Here is a 15601-nt window from a genome sequence, read left to right as displayed (position 1 = left end):
AAAATAGCAGATCTACAAGATCACAACGCATTGCATCGTGACGCGTTGTGAGCTTGTAGATCTGCTATTTTCAAATAGCCGACGCGTAATAGGTTATGTGGCCTAATAAGTTGGTTCTTTTGGGCTGGTTTTCCTAGACCTGGTTGCTTGTTTCTCTCTCAAAACCTGGCAACATTGCAGACCAGTAGAAGAAGTTTGTAGTTTAACGATTTGTAGTTTAAAGATGGCGCTACCCGGCACTGTACTCGTGCGGCTTAGAGCGTTATGCAACCTTGGGAAATATTGTGATAGAGGATGTAAAACCCCATCAAAGTTGACTGACGTTCGGTGGTATAAGACAAAGGCTCAAACTTCTCAGGAACACGGGACGGCAGCGTCCGGAGTACAACAGGGTGAGTGTTAAATGTCTGACCGCCGCAACTGACACACGCCGTCTTCAAGGACAGACACCATTCAAAATATACCATTAATGCTAGTATTTTGGGTTGTTATGACAACCTAATGTAATGGATCTTGCATTGAGATAAGAGATCATTAACCACTTGTGTCCTTTCCGACCCATATTCCCGGTCTAGGTAGCCCTGACCTGCTGAAGCAGTTCCCTGAGCCCAAGAGCCTGCTGCATAATGTCATCTCCCGTTCACTGGGAGCCAGCGACCTGTCCCAGCTGCTCCAGTACAGCTGCACAGACCACGGGGATGTCAAGGTCAGTGAAGGTCACACCCGGAAAACACAATGTTTTTTTTTTAATGGGTCCATTTGGTTCCTATCAATCATTTAGCTGGGGAACCCCTGGAACACCCCCAAGGACCCCTGGGGGTCCCCCGTCCCGGCCCTCACTTTGAGAACCACTGACGTAGACCTTGCTGCTCAAATAGGCAAATTTGTCAAATAAGGATAGCATCAATTGTAAACTTGAGCTCATTGCTGGCTCTAATGCTAACGCTAATACTATAGGCTACAAAAAAAACTATTGTCCTCTTCAGGCATGCCTTAATTAACCACATTCAACCTGTCTTCCCTATTTTAGGTATGTTAATATAGGCAGAGTTTTTTTGTAGCGATCTACAAGCTTGTTTCGTTGTGAGCTTGCAGATGGGATATTTGTCTAGAAGTATGTAGAAGAGGTTAAGTGGTTAACTATTCTATGTCAAGTAATACTTGCCTTTGTCCCCTTTTGTAGAGAGCCACTGTCACAGTCATGTGGCCTAGCAGGATTGAGATGGAGGGCTTTGCCTCTAAGAAAGTTGACGCTGAAAGATTTGCGGCTGCCGCTGTCTGTCTCAAGCTGAAAGTAAGCAATTGTCTGTGTGCATAACGTGGACATTTAGGTGAGCCACATTGCCTGCTTTATCGATATGAAGCGTATTTGGTTGTCACTTCTCTCTTTCTCTGAAGGAGCTTGGTGTGATTGGTCCAGACAATCAGCTGAATAGTAAGAGAGCCGTTCGAGGGAGAGGATCACCGCAGGCGCAGTCATTGTATTTTCATCACACTGAGGACGACCCCTGGATTGATATTGAGCGTCATCCTACGACTACAGAAGAGAGAGGCAATGGATCCCCTAGTCCCCCTGGAGACACTTGCAACATCTCGGAAGCTCTTTCCCTGTTTCCACACCCTAAAACCCTCCTTGCCAACGTCATCCAGGTGGCCACAGCAACCAACAGCACAAGGGTCAGTAAATCACATCCCTCCGCTAAACGGGGCCCATGCCGCCCATCACTCTTAGGCCGACTCATACTTTGTTGCACCACGATGTTGTGCGCCGAAAGTAGCTGACCTACAAGCTCACGACGGGTCCCGGATGTGACTCGTTGTATGCTTGTAGGTTGTTATTTTCAGCGCATGACACCATTGCACGACTGAGCATAAATTAGGCTGTAGCGTCTTTAAGCTTAAATATTGTACCCATCATCCAACTCTACAGGAGCTAATTAAGTACAGAACAACGGCAGGGAAGATGAAGCGATGTGAGCTAACCCTGCATTGGCCAGAGAAGATGAAATTCACATCCACAGCTCGCAACAGAATGGCAGCAGAGAGGGCAGTTGCAGCTCTTGCCTGCATGAAACTGAAGGTGAGGAGAAAAGCTGAAATGTTTAATCCTTGTAAATGTATATATTTTTCTATACCATCATGTCATCATGTCTCAATCTCCTCTCCCTGTCCACTTGTCCAGGAGCTGGAGCTGATCAATGAGGACAACAAACCCCTGACTCATGCCAAGTACCACCAAGAGAGGGTTAAGGAGGCAGCAGAGAGGGAAAGACAGCCCTTCCCCCTGGAGGTCCCAGAGCACCTGGAGGACAACGTGAGACAGTACCTCGCTCAGGTCAGTTCCAACTTCAGATGAGTCACATGCAGATGGAATGTGGAGCTTCTTGGTGATCTTTTGCGCTGACAGTAATGCACGTGCCAGTGCCTGGGTGGCTACAGCTCAGTCCATAGGGGCTTGGGCACTGGAGGGTTGCCGATTCAAGTCCCCTAACTGCTCCTGGTCACTCCACCATCTCTCCACATTGCATGTCATGTCTGTATTTCACACCTAAATGTGTGTAAAAACTGAGTGAGAGATAATATAATTTACCCATGGTGATTAATAAAGTTAATCTTCTTAATCACAGTACCCTGTGGAGGAAGAAATACAGAGAGTGTGGGAGGAAAAAGAGGACAGAGGGCAGCAGAGCGTAAACCCAGAGGACTGGAAAGAGGAAGACTCTGTGACGGACGCCATCACAGGCAGGCCGTACCAGCCGCTCTCTACCCAGCAGGCCCAGCAGCTGAACGTTGACCTGCAGGAGCAGTGGGAGAGAGCCAACCCTGCGCTCGGGGTGGAGCTTCCCGTCGACAGCCACCGTCAGCGGGTGGTGTCGGCAGTGGAGTCCTCGAGGGTGGTGGTAATCGCCGGGGAGACGGGCTGTGGTAAAACCACCCGGATCCCTCGCTTCCTGCTGGAGGAGCGCGTGAGAGAAGGCGACGGGGCGGAGTGCAACATCCTAGTCACCCAGCCGCGTCGTATCAGTGCCGTGTCAGTGGCCCACCGCGTTGCCCAGGAAATGGGCCCGGCTCTAAAGCGCTCGGTTGGGCATCAGGTAACACAAAGACTGGACTATTGTATGTATGACTGAATGAATGACTGAACGAGTTCTAATTTCCGAGCCTTGTCTCACGACCCACACCACCAAATACACAAATATAAAACTTAACAATCATTTCTCAATAACTGAAAGTTGCATGGTAAACACAGTTTACACAAAGATAAGCAAACATTGAAATTATTCGTATCACATGAGGCAATTTATGTAACACTTTGGTTGCTTATCCCAACCAAGCCTTCTCTAAATAGTCAGCAAGTGCAAATACATGCGTCACTTAAAAGTAGGGTAAGTGATTTTCTTTGGTTAAAATAAGTGTTAAATAGCTCTATATTCTGATAGTACTCATTGCTGTAGAGTGTTTGTTCAGTAAAAGGAGTCTCCTTGTCTTTCCAACTCTTTATAAAACAGAAAATGCATTTTCGTTTCAGTTTCATTTCCAATTTTATCCAATCAGGATAGAGAACTCAATCAGGATATAGATTAAACAAGTGAAATTGGAAGTGATGACACTAAGAAATGAGCAGGCAAAATTGGAACTGGAACACTATAAAAATGAAGCTTAAAAATGGGTACTTTCTCCTAATTGGCTGAGATTTTGACACCTACCGGAAAATGTATTTTCTGTTTATTAAAGAGCTGGAGAGACAAGGAGACTCCTGTTACTGAACAAACACTCTATAGCAATGATTACTATCAGAATATAGTGCTTTAACCTTTTAACAAAATACTTTTTGTTTTAACCCAAAAATATCACTTACCCTACCTTTAACCACATCAAATATGTCAAAATCACCTTATAATAATCATAATTTTAAACTCAAATCATCACATGAAGGACAATATAACACATAGTGGAACTCATTCTCAATTTATTCAAGATCACAGTAATTACAAATTAATTACAAACTCTTCTTCTATAACCCTCGAATAACGGCCAGTCTTAAGGTGCAGGAGCAAGATCCCAGAACTAAGTTGGGATTGTCCTTAGATAATGGATGGATATATTTTTCTCAGGCATAGCCCCTTCAAATTATGCCCAATGTTCTGAGTTTTGGTTTACACAATATGTTCTTTGACCATTTTTTCCAGATAGACAGAAAGGATTTGTTTAACCAAATGGTCATTCATATATGCTTTTGGTGCTTAGGTGAGGCTGGACAGCCGTCCTCCGGAGCACAGCGGAGGAGCCCTCCTCTTCCTCACAGTGGGTGTGCTGTTGAGGAAGCTGCAGGGGAACGCCTCTCTGCAGGGCATCAGCCACGTGGTGGTGGACGAGGTCCACGAGAGAGACGTCAACACAGACCTGCTGCTGGCACTGCTGCGCTCCGCCCTGGATGAAAACCCCAAGCTCCGCGTGGTACTGATGAGCGCCACCGGGGACAACCAGAGGATGTCTGAGTACTTTGGGGGCTGCCCGATAGTCAAGGTGCCTGGGTTCATGCACCCGGTCCAGGATCGATACCTGGAGGACGTTTTGAAGGAGATGGGGCGCCGACCTTCACCCCCAAAGAGGCAGGACCCGGACAGACGGGTAAGACTTTTCTGTATTTGTTTCTGTATTTAGATTTTAACACCATAAGCCCTATTTTATTTAAAAGTATACCATGTTGGTATATGTAAAAAATATAGACAAGCGACGATGCTGAAGTAAGCGGAACGAAGGGGTAGGATTAAAAATGTTAGATTTCATTCATTGATTGCAAAAATGGCACAAATAGCCAATCTATTTCTGCTATTTTTTTTAAATGTATGAAAATCTTTTAGAAATCCATTATTTATTATCTCCTATAATGACATTCCCGAAATGGGGACACCAGTCCCTAGATGAACTGTCTTTTACGTATACATGCTATTCTTTCATCTGTATTGCGTCTTACTTTTGTGTATTTGTTCAGGAGGGAAAAGACGACCTAACGCCAGACCTGGATCTAGTGGCTGATGTAATCGATCACATCGATAGACGCGGGGAGCCAGGTAACCCACCTCTTTACCACTCATTTGTTGTCAGGGGTGGAAAATAATGAATTCTACTCTTGTTAATGTAAGGGTACGTTCACACTCTTCCCACCACAGTTTGTTTTTAAAGATATTCACCCTGTTCATTTTATTTGTATAACCCATGGTTTCTCATGCCTCAGGTGCAGTGTTATGTTTCCTTCCTGGGTGGCAGGACATCAAGGCCGTTCAAGAGAAGCTAGAGGGGAAGTCCCGCTTATCCTCGGGCTCCCAACTAATCCTTCCACGTAAGAGAATGAAGATGGACCAAACGTGGTCCACTTCATGTTCTTTGGTTTGCATATACTCGTTCTAATATTGCAAGGACCCAATTGAACTGAAATAAAATAATATCTATCACTTATTCTTTCCCCTCTCCTACCCAGTGCATTCCAGCATGTCTGTGGCAGACCAGCAGATAGTTTTCCAGCGCCCCCCAGTGGGCCAGAGGAAAATTGTCCTGGCTACCAACATTGCAGAGACCTCCATCACCATAGATGACATTGTTCATGTTGTGGATGTTGGAACTCAGAAAGAGCAGAACTATGACCCACGCACCAAGGTCAGTTACAGCTACTCTATTTAACTACATGTATTTACTATTGTGCACTGACGCTCATCCATGCTATAAACAAAATCAATGTACAGACGTATGTGTACGAGGACCCCAGGTTCGATTTCCGACCCTTGTCTTGTCTCTCCGCCCTTGGTTTCCTGTTATTCTACACTGACCTATCTGAAATAAGCATAACAATGCAAAAAAAAAAGAAATCTAAGCTTGTGTTCTTTCTTGATTTTTTTAATAGGTTTCTTGTCTGGACACAGTGTGGGTTTCCCGTTCCAATGTTACACAACGACGTGGTAGGGCGGGGCGATGCCAACCAGGACATGCATACCACCTGTTTCCACGACAACAACTGGAAACCATGCAGACATTTCCCATCCCTGAGATTTTGCGCACCCCTTTGGAGAGTGTTGTAATGCAGGCCAAAATCTTCAGTCCCAATTGCAAGGTAAGGAAATAACATCAGCCTTTTGCCATGATCCAAATGTAGTGGAAATTAAATCTAGATATGTGTGATCTGACTATCCCTTTTCGTGTGGTTAGGCTGTTGATTTCTTATCCCAAGTTTTGGACAGTCCAGAGCAAGTTGCTACAAGGAACGCTGTCCGCAATCTACAAGAAATTGGTGAGCAACACGGAGCTGTTTCTATTCTCCATCATGTGATGTTATTTTTATGATATATTTATTGCTTTAATGTTCTTTCAGAAATAAATGTCCTACTTTGTACTTAGTACAAAAGTAGCAATATGTTTTGCTAGTTGTTTGTTCCTGAAAATTAATGGTTTTGGACATACAAGGTTTCTGCCCGACAGCAATGATATACAGGCCTACCTTCTTTGCCTCAATGCTATCAGGTGTTCTAGACAAGACAGAATCGCTGACGCCCTTAGGAGAGCGTGTTTCCTGTATATCCTGTGACCCCCAGCTGGGTAAAGTGTTGGTCCTGGCTGCTATGTTCCGTTGTGTCCTGCCTATGCTGTCTGTTGCTGCCTGTCTGACCAGAGACCCATTCTACAACAGCATGCAGAACAGAGGACTTGTCACTAAGGTCACACACACACACACACACACACACACACACACACACACACACACACACACACACACACACACACACACACACACACACACACACACGTCCATTCTAATTGATCTTAAGCACTTAAACCCTGGCATGTCATTATAGTTGAACATTTTTCACAATTAAAAACAAAAATAGCAGATCTACAAGATATGTAAAATTGTAGATTGGCTATTTTTCACCCGAAATCTACCAGAAATGTATTTATGTATTTTAACGTTAATATACTGTTTATGAAAATGTGTTGATCCGTCCCAAAATATCCTTTGGACCCTACAGCTTTCCTTCCATTATAGACAAACGCTTTAATGACAATGCAGCTACTATAGGTGTTGCCAAAATAGACACAGTATGACTTACGGTTAAACCAAACACATACGTATACTGCTCTAGCTTATAGCTGATCACAGTACTTTGTTTATGTTTCTCCTTCGTTCAGGCCAAACAGGCTCTGAGTGGCTCCAGCTTCAGTGACTACCTGGTGTTCAGCAGAGCAGTGTTGGGCTGGAGGAGGGTTCAGCAGGAGGGTGACAGAGCTGACAGACAGGACTACCTGGAGGATCACACCTTGTCTGGAGCCAGCCTACGATTTATTAATGGTAAGGCCCAATGTATACTTTTTCCTACGACCGTGTTGCTCGCAGAAAAGAACTAGCAGAAAAATAGAACACCAACGTATTATTAGGCTTACGGCAACACTTTGTTGATTTTAAAACTAAGTCCTCCATTGTTCTCATGTGAGGACTGAGGAGGTCATATTGTGTCAGAATATACCTTATGTATTGTGTGTATTTCTCAGGAAAATGTGGAAATGTCAAATGCATAATCACATGAACATTTCTGCATTTTGCTGAGAAATGCACAGAATATATAGGATCGTTTTTGACAGTTTATGCTCCTCACATGGTTCACATCAGAACAATGGGACATACCAGTAGGTTCAAATTTGGCAACATGTTCCTTTAAGTTCAAAGAGCAGGCACGCGTGATCTTAAGACGTCTGCTGTACTCAACCCACACTGGGATCTGCAAGGTTGGCAAAAAGTGATTCATGTTGTTTTTGTTCCAGGTTTAATTTCTCAGTTCAGTGAGAACCTTAATGAAGCCCAGCTAGTGTCTCGTTCCACCGACTGCCAGCAGGCCTCTGCTCTCTGCAACCAGCACAGCAGGCAGGAAGAGCTTGTCAAAGCTGTACTGCTTGCTGGTCTCTTCCCCAAACTCATTAAGGTATACAATACACAGTTACCTTCTCCAATGCAGCATCAAATATATAGTCAAATAATGTCTAGCTGATACTCAAAACATCTTTACTACCATTATATGAGAAATCAGATGCACTTCTGCAAATGTGAAGATGTTTTCTACAATTGTGGTTTTCTACAACAGTGTTCAATAGTGATTAAGGTTAGGCAGTAGGCACTGTTTAGCCTCGATCTCCAGGCTTTTAGTTTTCAGTTTAGCTAAAAAATAAGAGCCTGGACCAGCCTGTTGATGCGACTGGAATAGGAAGTGTTTCATTTCCCCAACCAACCAGAGTGCAGTGGGCGTCGCTCCAATTGTTGTGAAGTCAGGGCTCTCAATAGAGCATCGCAGTTCCCGCCCCTTCCGGGTGCCACTTCAAAAAACTCAATGCATTTTTCCCATTGACATTTCCAAAAATATTTATATCAATTAATTTAAGCCTAGAATCAAGCCATCCAGGGTCCTGGTGAATCATGACCATAAAACGTTTGATTCGTGATTTTTTTTTTTTGAAAACGGCAAAACAAAGGGTATTTATTAAATATAGTATATCATATAATTAAATATAAAATAAAAAAAATCACAGAAAAAAAACGTTTTATTGTCATGATTCACCAGGACCCTGGATGGCTTGATTCTAGGCTTAAATTAATTGATATAAATATTTTTGGAAATGTCAATGGGAAAAATGCATTGAGTTTTTCCTTCCGGCACCAGGAAAAACCAGGAAGTGGGCGGGAACTGCGATGCTCTATGCTACACATTGGGGAGGATGAGGGGCATGGGGCGGGGGCTGACGGACAGATCGGCGAACCAATGGGATCTCACAGAAAAATCTCCGGAGATTTTGAACCCGCCCCTCTATGCCAGATATGAGACACGCTAGGGCAGCCTAGGCACTGTTTAATATTGGTTAAGTAAAGCAATGTTTACTGGTCGTTAAGTTTAGGCACTGTTTATTAATCATGGTTAGGGAGTAGGCAGTGTTTAAGGGTGGTTAAGATTGAGCAGTGTTTCATTGTGGTTCAGATTAGGCAGTGTTAATAGTGGTTATGGTTAGGCAGTGTTTAATAGTGATTAAATTACATTATAAGTAAAGTTACAATTATTTATAATTGTGTGATATGACACACAGCACTATGTAACGTACAGAGGTGCATTGAATTTCACTACACCGTACTGCATAATGTGAATTATATTGTAGCCCTACATAATGAAAAATACTGGTTTTGCACATACAGTACTGTATATTGTGATTTGTGATCATGCAATAACTGATACACTTTGTATTGCTGTTTTAGGTGAAGAAGGGCACGGTGACCAAAGGTCGCTTTCGACCCGACAGTGTAGCCTACCGCATACACAGTGGACCAGTACTACTTCACCGCTCCTCAGTCAACAGGTGTGTGTGTGTGTGAGAGAGAGAGATTGAAAATGAACATGTGTAATGTTTATACTGTTAGTGTTTCCTTTTTTGAACACTTTTTTCATGTATTTTTAATATTATTTTTGGAAAATGAAAAAAATGTAATACAATAAAAAAATTAAATAAAATAAATGAAAAAACACGGCCCCCTCGCGTATTAGGAGGGCAGGGTGGGTCACCAAAACCAAGGACGGGTGTTTTTGATGAATCTAACATGGTTAAAATGGAGTTTGAAGTTATAATGGGTTTGTATAGGAAGAGGGCGTGTCTGATAAAATGAATATCATATATCTAAATACTGAATCAAGCAACTTAAAATGGTCTGGGGGGCTGATTAAAGCCTGAGTAGATTATAAAATGACCCAAAGTTTTTTTGAAAGTTAAATAACCCTTTAAGTGCTCTTTTCTCTCCATGAATGTATGTACAAAGTGATGGCATAACAAATGTCTGTGTGGCCTGTGTTTTAACATTTAGAGGGCAGAAAACTAATTAAATTGTCCCAGGGTTCGGTTCCACTTGAATAAAAGAGATCATGCTTCCTGTGTGGTGCAGGGGCAAGCCACTCCCCAGTCGATGGCTGACTTTCTTCAGTGCAGTCCAATCCGACCAGCAAGTTTGGATCAGAGACTCTTCTGCCGTTAATCCCCTCGCCTTGTTGCTGCTCACAGACTGTGACGTCTCAGAGACGGGTAGGTACACCTTTTTTATTAATCCCATTCTATTTTAGCTTCACCCAGCTGATTGCTGCTCAGGTTGGGAGCTGTTAGGGGTTAAAGGGATACTTCACTTTCGGGCCGGGGACACATTTAAAAAATATATTAAAAATAAATGAAAAAAGTTATGGAAAATTCATGGCCCCCTCACGACACGCAGTGTCCTACTAATGTGTGAGGGGGCCATGAATTTTCCATAACTTTTTTTCATTTATTTTTAATATTTTTTTTAAATGTGTCCCCGGCCCGAAAGTGAAGTATCCCTTTAAGTAGGCTGCACTAGCCTTCCTGCTTTTGTGTATAGAGGGGCGGGTTTAAAATCAGCGCAGAGAGAATGCGCCTGATCCCATTGGTTCACCGATCTGTCCGTCAACCCCCGCCCCTCAACACAGCATTACGAGCGACGCCCACTGCACTCTGGTTGGTTGGGGAAATGCAACACTTCCTATACCGGGTACACCGACGCGCTGGTCCAGGCTTTTATTTTTTAGCAAAACTAAACAATAAAAGCCTGGAGATCGAGGCTAGGGGTTAAGTGTCTTGCCTTGCCTATACTGGGGGGGGGGGGGGGGGTGATCAGGTGGCCTTCTGATTAAGCAGGGCCGGCCGCTGCTATAAGCAATATAAGCGGTCGCTTAGGGCCACAACCACTAGGTTTAACTTTCATATTGTAATTATGTCATGTATCTCCTATCCAACAACTAGCGTTATTATTATTATATTATGCAATAAAAAATGACAATGTTTTTATTATGGTGGTGTTTGGGGGGGGCCACCAAAAAAAAATCTTGCTTAGGGCCACGAAAATTCTAGGGCCGGCCCTGTGATTAAGGGTAGGCAGGGTCGACTGATTATTTATGTCCCATGACATAGGCTATCTTAAGTTAAAATGATTATAATCAACCACTGACTGGCAGCAGTCTTATATCCTCTCTTTCCTGTTCTTAAAATACATTTAAAAAATACATTTCTCTCTGCCTTTCCCTTCTCTCTGCTCCAGTGAGAGGAGACCGTGTCCATGTGTCGCTAAGCGGCTGTTCTATGGTGCACCTGGAGCTATCAGTTGAGACCTGGGAGCTCTTGTGGGAGCTCCGCACGTCCATTCAGACCATGTTGCACCGAAACCTCAACAACCCCGACGCCATCAAGCCAAACTCGGCGCAGGATGGCAAGCTCATCGCTTTACTTGTGGAGCTGCTCAACAACTCGGACTCCAACCCACACACCGAGATGCACGATAGCGACAGTGAGGTGGACTGATGACGTTCAAGGACAATTGGAGTGTGTGAACAGATTGTTGCACGTGTGTGTAGTTAGCCTGGTAAACCCTCCCTCCGGAAATCTCATTTCCATTGGAAATGAGATTTCCGGAGGGAGGGTTTACCAGAGATTTCCGGAGGGAGGGTTTACCAGGCTAGTGTGTAGTGTACAGTAAAGTTAACCGGAGTTGCACATGGTTCCGCACTGAAAATAGAAGATCTGTGACACCAGCACGCAACTATTGTAAGTATAAATCAGGGGCTAATGCAGCTGGAGAGCACTGAAGAATCAAGCAAAATGTATTTAATATTGATGTAATATGGTGTTATTTTTCAAATGGTACAATAGCAAAATGCAGTGAATGATTTATTATTGGCAATCATTGCGCAATTTTGAGTCTTCGTAGTCTTCTTCACAGCGGAAGATGAGAGGAAGAATAGGGAGAATGCTGATGGTTAAAATGATAACTAATTTCATTTCATTTCATTTGTTTCAATTATGTTTTACATGATCACATACATTTATTTTTATTCAACTTTTTGTACATATTCCATAATTGAAAATCAGGAGTCGGATGGAGTATTATGTACAGTTTCTGTTTAAGTTATCAAAACTGTTGATGTGTGTACAGTTTTACCCCTGTAAATGTCAACAGTATGGTCCACAATATGAAGTTCATTTTCATGACTGGATTATGGACTCTGGGTAATGTGGGTATTTGCTTTTGAAAAGCATATGTCGAGTTTTACTCTGTTAATGAGTATCTAGAGAGGTCAGTGAGATGAAAGATGTTGGCCAAAGGCTGTTCGACTCGACTGAATGTAATGAATGAAATATGAGGTGAAATAGTTATTCATAAACTATTTGGTGATACACAATAATACTAACGCATCAAAACCTTGGACCCAGTGGTGTGAAACACAAACTGATGAAAATAAATGGATGACGGATGCATAAATACTGTATATTTATTGTCTCTTTTCTGAAGAATAAATTCATACAATACACTTAAATTGTAGCGCTACACATCAATGCTGTTCAAGAGAACTCCTTCATAAATTGTAGGTGGAAGCTTGTCAGACGTTTCAGCACTTCCTCTATAGTATTCACAGAGGCCACGACACAGAACCTGCGGAGACAGGAAGATTCTGCTTTATGGTTCGTCGTACGCCGGTGTCGCACGGGAAATAGCCGATTTCAGCTTGTAGATCGGCTATTTCAAATCATGGGAATATACTTATTACTACACCTGATATGGTAGGTACCCTCCCTCTGCCCATGCTCACAGCCTGGACCAACACACAATCCGGCTGCTTCTAGCAGTCTGACACAATAGAAGACATCTGGTGGCATTCCCAGCTCCTGGGATATGCAAAGACACTGGAATTGATGGTGTGTCCAACTCTTAAGGGTTTAACATGTTCTATCTTGAAATGCGTATAATAGGCTGCACCAGATATTCTGAATTCTAACCGTGGCCTTTTTAACTGCTCCAGGTGGGAGATGCAGTCTGGGGAATACAAAAGCCCCTCCTTTCACTGGCTGGCAGCTGAAGCCTGGCAGGCTGTTTAGAACCTCAAGGACTTTCTTAACATTATGGACCAGCATGGCACGAATATGTTGTTTCTCCTATAAAAGGAAAGAGAAATATTGGGAGAAAAATAGTCCCACTTTGTCTCAGAAAAATCTAAATGTCCTACTCTTTTGATACTCCTGAAGCAGGTAAATAATAAAGGACTTCTATTTTTCAATGGATAGGCTCAGATGTGAAACATACACCAAAATCATAAATAATTGAATGAATTTAAACCTAAATTTAAATGTTTGCTTTCACCTCATTATAGACAGGGTATGAGGGGTCTCCTGGTTGCGGAGGGTTCACCATGAGGTCCAGGGCCATCTGACCAGTCACAGGAGCGCAAGAATCCGTGGAGAACATAGTGTAGACGTACTTCTCAACAGTAGGGTCCAAGTTTACCAGCTCAACATATCCACCACGCAGACCACACCTGGAGGAGAAGCAAATACAAACTCAAACCATGCTCTTAATGTTGATGTCGTTCAAATTACAGCTAAGTGTAAGTATTCATATGCTTCACTTGTCATCATGGGCAAAAAATAAGATCATTCACGCATTTTGCAATACGCAAAAATCAGAACAGATAACTCACTCTCCCATGAAGCCTTTGGATGCTGAGTGGAAGGAAGCCAGCTCCACTGTATCTGAGAGAGGAGGCCCCATCTCAGCCAAAACCCTCTTATATGAGACAAACTCCATTCCCTCTTCAATAACACTGTCCTGGTATACCTGCAGATAGAAGGGTAGTTGGGGGAGCACAATAATGGTATTAGAAATGTGTGGTTTGGCTTCATATCATTCCTGGATAGATGATGCTACAGTTAAAGACATTTACCTCATCAGCGATGATGAAGAGCTTCTCCTCTGAAGCAAATCTGATGACTTCTTCAATTGATTTCCTGCTTTGAACATGACCTAGTGGCAACAAAGTATGGATGATGTTGCAAGGCAAGATCACTAGGAACAGACAGACATAAATCTATTATACAACATTTAAATTACCTGTAGTATCTCCAGGGTTGTTGACATACAGCACTGCAGGGTTACAGATTTCCTTTGCAGACTGCAGTGCTCTATCGAGTTCATCTATCTGGAGCTCCCAGCCCTGTTCTTCATTCAGGTAGTATGGTACAATGGTGGCTCCTAGCCCCTCCAAGGTCATATTTACAGATGGGTAGACTGGCATCGGAATTAACACTGCAGTGGAGGGTGAGTTCTCACTGTTCACCAATATGCTTAGAATTTTCTAAGGCACAAATAAAAAAAGTAATGTTAGTACTTGGTATATACGGTACGTGAAGATGATGGTAATGGAAATTATGAGGAGGAGGTATAGGCAGAGGAAAAACAATAGATTATATAAACATGGATTAAGAAGATAATATTACCATAATTGACCACTGAGAGCCAGGACTAATGAATATATTATCAGGGTGTGATGGAATCCCACCATCTCTTTGAGATATGAACTTTGCAACATTTTGCAGCACACTGAATATACCCGCTGTTGAAGTATATGAACCTGCATAAAGGCAAATATTTTCTTATGAACATTCACAAAGGCACTCAGTCAGATGTATATACCTGCACTGTGATTCAGGCTGATGATGAAACGCATCTAAAATGAAATAACTAACTTCGCTGAACAATAACCACATGTCGTACACAGTAACTGCGTCCAGTTAATAACTGGACTTCAACTCCACCAGTACTCACCTACACTCCCTCCATCACATGCTTCAAGCAGCCTCTGAGCCCTCTCTCTGACATCCACTGGCAGTTTGTCACTGTTGGCAAGCTGGGGGTAAAAACAGGCTGCAAGAACCTGTCCATGATTTAGACATAAAGGGACAGGGGGCATGAAAGTTAAGCCAGTGCAAATATGGGGTTGTAGTCCAGAGGGGACACTTACTAAATTACGTCAAGGCAGATGCAAGCAGGGACACAGAAGACCATGTTTTTACTGAAATAAATTGATGCACCCCCTTTTCTACAGCACAGATTTTTTATTCAACCCTTTTTAATACACCCTTTCGACACAAATACAAATGTTTCCAATATGAGAGCTTCTGGGCCAAGATGTAATAATCTGATCATAGACTTGATGCAAGTCATTAGTCAATCAGTGCCATATTATTTCTTCCAAAATGTTAGTGCTTTAATGCCCCACTTTCTTTCAATGAAAGAACAGTGAAACAATGAAACAATGAAAGCACAGTACTCACATTGCAATGTACAGTAGCTCCAAAAGTGCTTTATTACTGTACATTTCAACCTTCATGCCTTTTTCAGAACAACTTTTCTTACAGAAAGATTACCTGCCGGACGAAGGTCAAAGGTTTTACTCCTGCCCTGTGTGGGTCACCCCAGGAGACATCTATCACTTGCTTATATGGCTTCTGTACTCCCTAAAGAAAAATAAATACAGGTTTGCTTTTTGACCATACCTTCTAAACATATGATTATAATATACTGCATTACCCATATGCAGAACACCTATGTCAATATCTTCAATACCATTTAAGTATTTACCTGTCTAAGTTCTTCTTTGATCTGGTTGGCTCGTCTCCCCAGAGCTTCCAGCTCTGACTGTCTGATGTTCCTCACCTTCGGACTGATGTGCGTCAAGAAAGACAT

At 42.8% G+C, this 15601-nt stretch overlaps 2 protein-coding genes across 3 annotated transcripts; one reads left to right on the top strand and one right to left on the bottom strand.

Moving 5' to 3' along the window:
- The first annotated feature begins 217 nt into the window (after positions 1-217).
- On the top strand, positions 218-12326 carry dhx30 (DEAH (Asp-Glu-Ala-His) box helicase 30). 2 transcript variants are annotated; one of them, XM_080441044.1, is made up of 20 exons: positions 218-392; positions 576-706; positions 1184-1294; positions 1399-1677; positions 1931-2080; positions 2183-2335; positions 2628-3095; positions 4249-4632; positions 4997-5075; positions 5240-5344; positions 5483-5658; positions 5903-6109; positions 6205-6286; positions 6517-6710; positions 7183-7342; positions 7813-7970; positions 9287-9387; positions 9965-10101; positions 11126-11430; positions 11539-12326. In XM_080441044.1, exons 1-19 carry the CDS (start codon positions 224-226, stop codon positions 11383-11385), a joined length of 3504 nt encoding a protein of 1167 aa, XP_080297170.1. In that variant the 5' UTR covers positions 218-223; the 3' UTR covers positions 11386-11430; positions 11539-12326. The 2 variants fall into 2 exon arrangements, 1 of the variants encoding a protein (XP_080297170.1); XR_013933947.1 differs by having other exon boundaries at positions 224-392; positions 11126-11437; positions 11551-12326.
- A 97-nt stretch (positions 12327-12423) lies between these two features.
- LOC308093476 (alanine aminotransferase 2-like) lies at positions 12424-15601 on the bottom strand (the record flags this gene model as incomplete). The annotated part of the gene is made up of 11 exons (XM_080439812.1): positions 12424-12514; positions 12635-12747; positions 12859-13014; positions 13220-13394; positions 13557-13693; positions 13800-13879; positions 13967-14114; positions 14353-14486; positions 14681-14789; positions 15283-15372; positions 15497-15601. The coding sequence occupies 11 exons, from the start codon at positions 15599-15601 to the stop codon at positions 12424-12426; spliced, it is 1338 nt and encodes a 445-aa protein (XP_080295938.1).

Source organism: Gymnoscopelus braueri (genome assembly GCF_963280865.1).
Source record: "Gymnoscopelus braueri genome assembly, chromosome: 10".
NCBI lineage: Eukaryota > Metazoa > Chordata > Actinopteri > Myctophiformes > Myctophidae > Gymnoscopelus > Gymnoscopelus braueri.
This window is presented reverse-complemented; position numbering and strand designations above follow the sequence as displayed.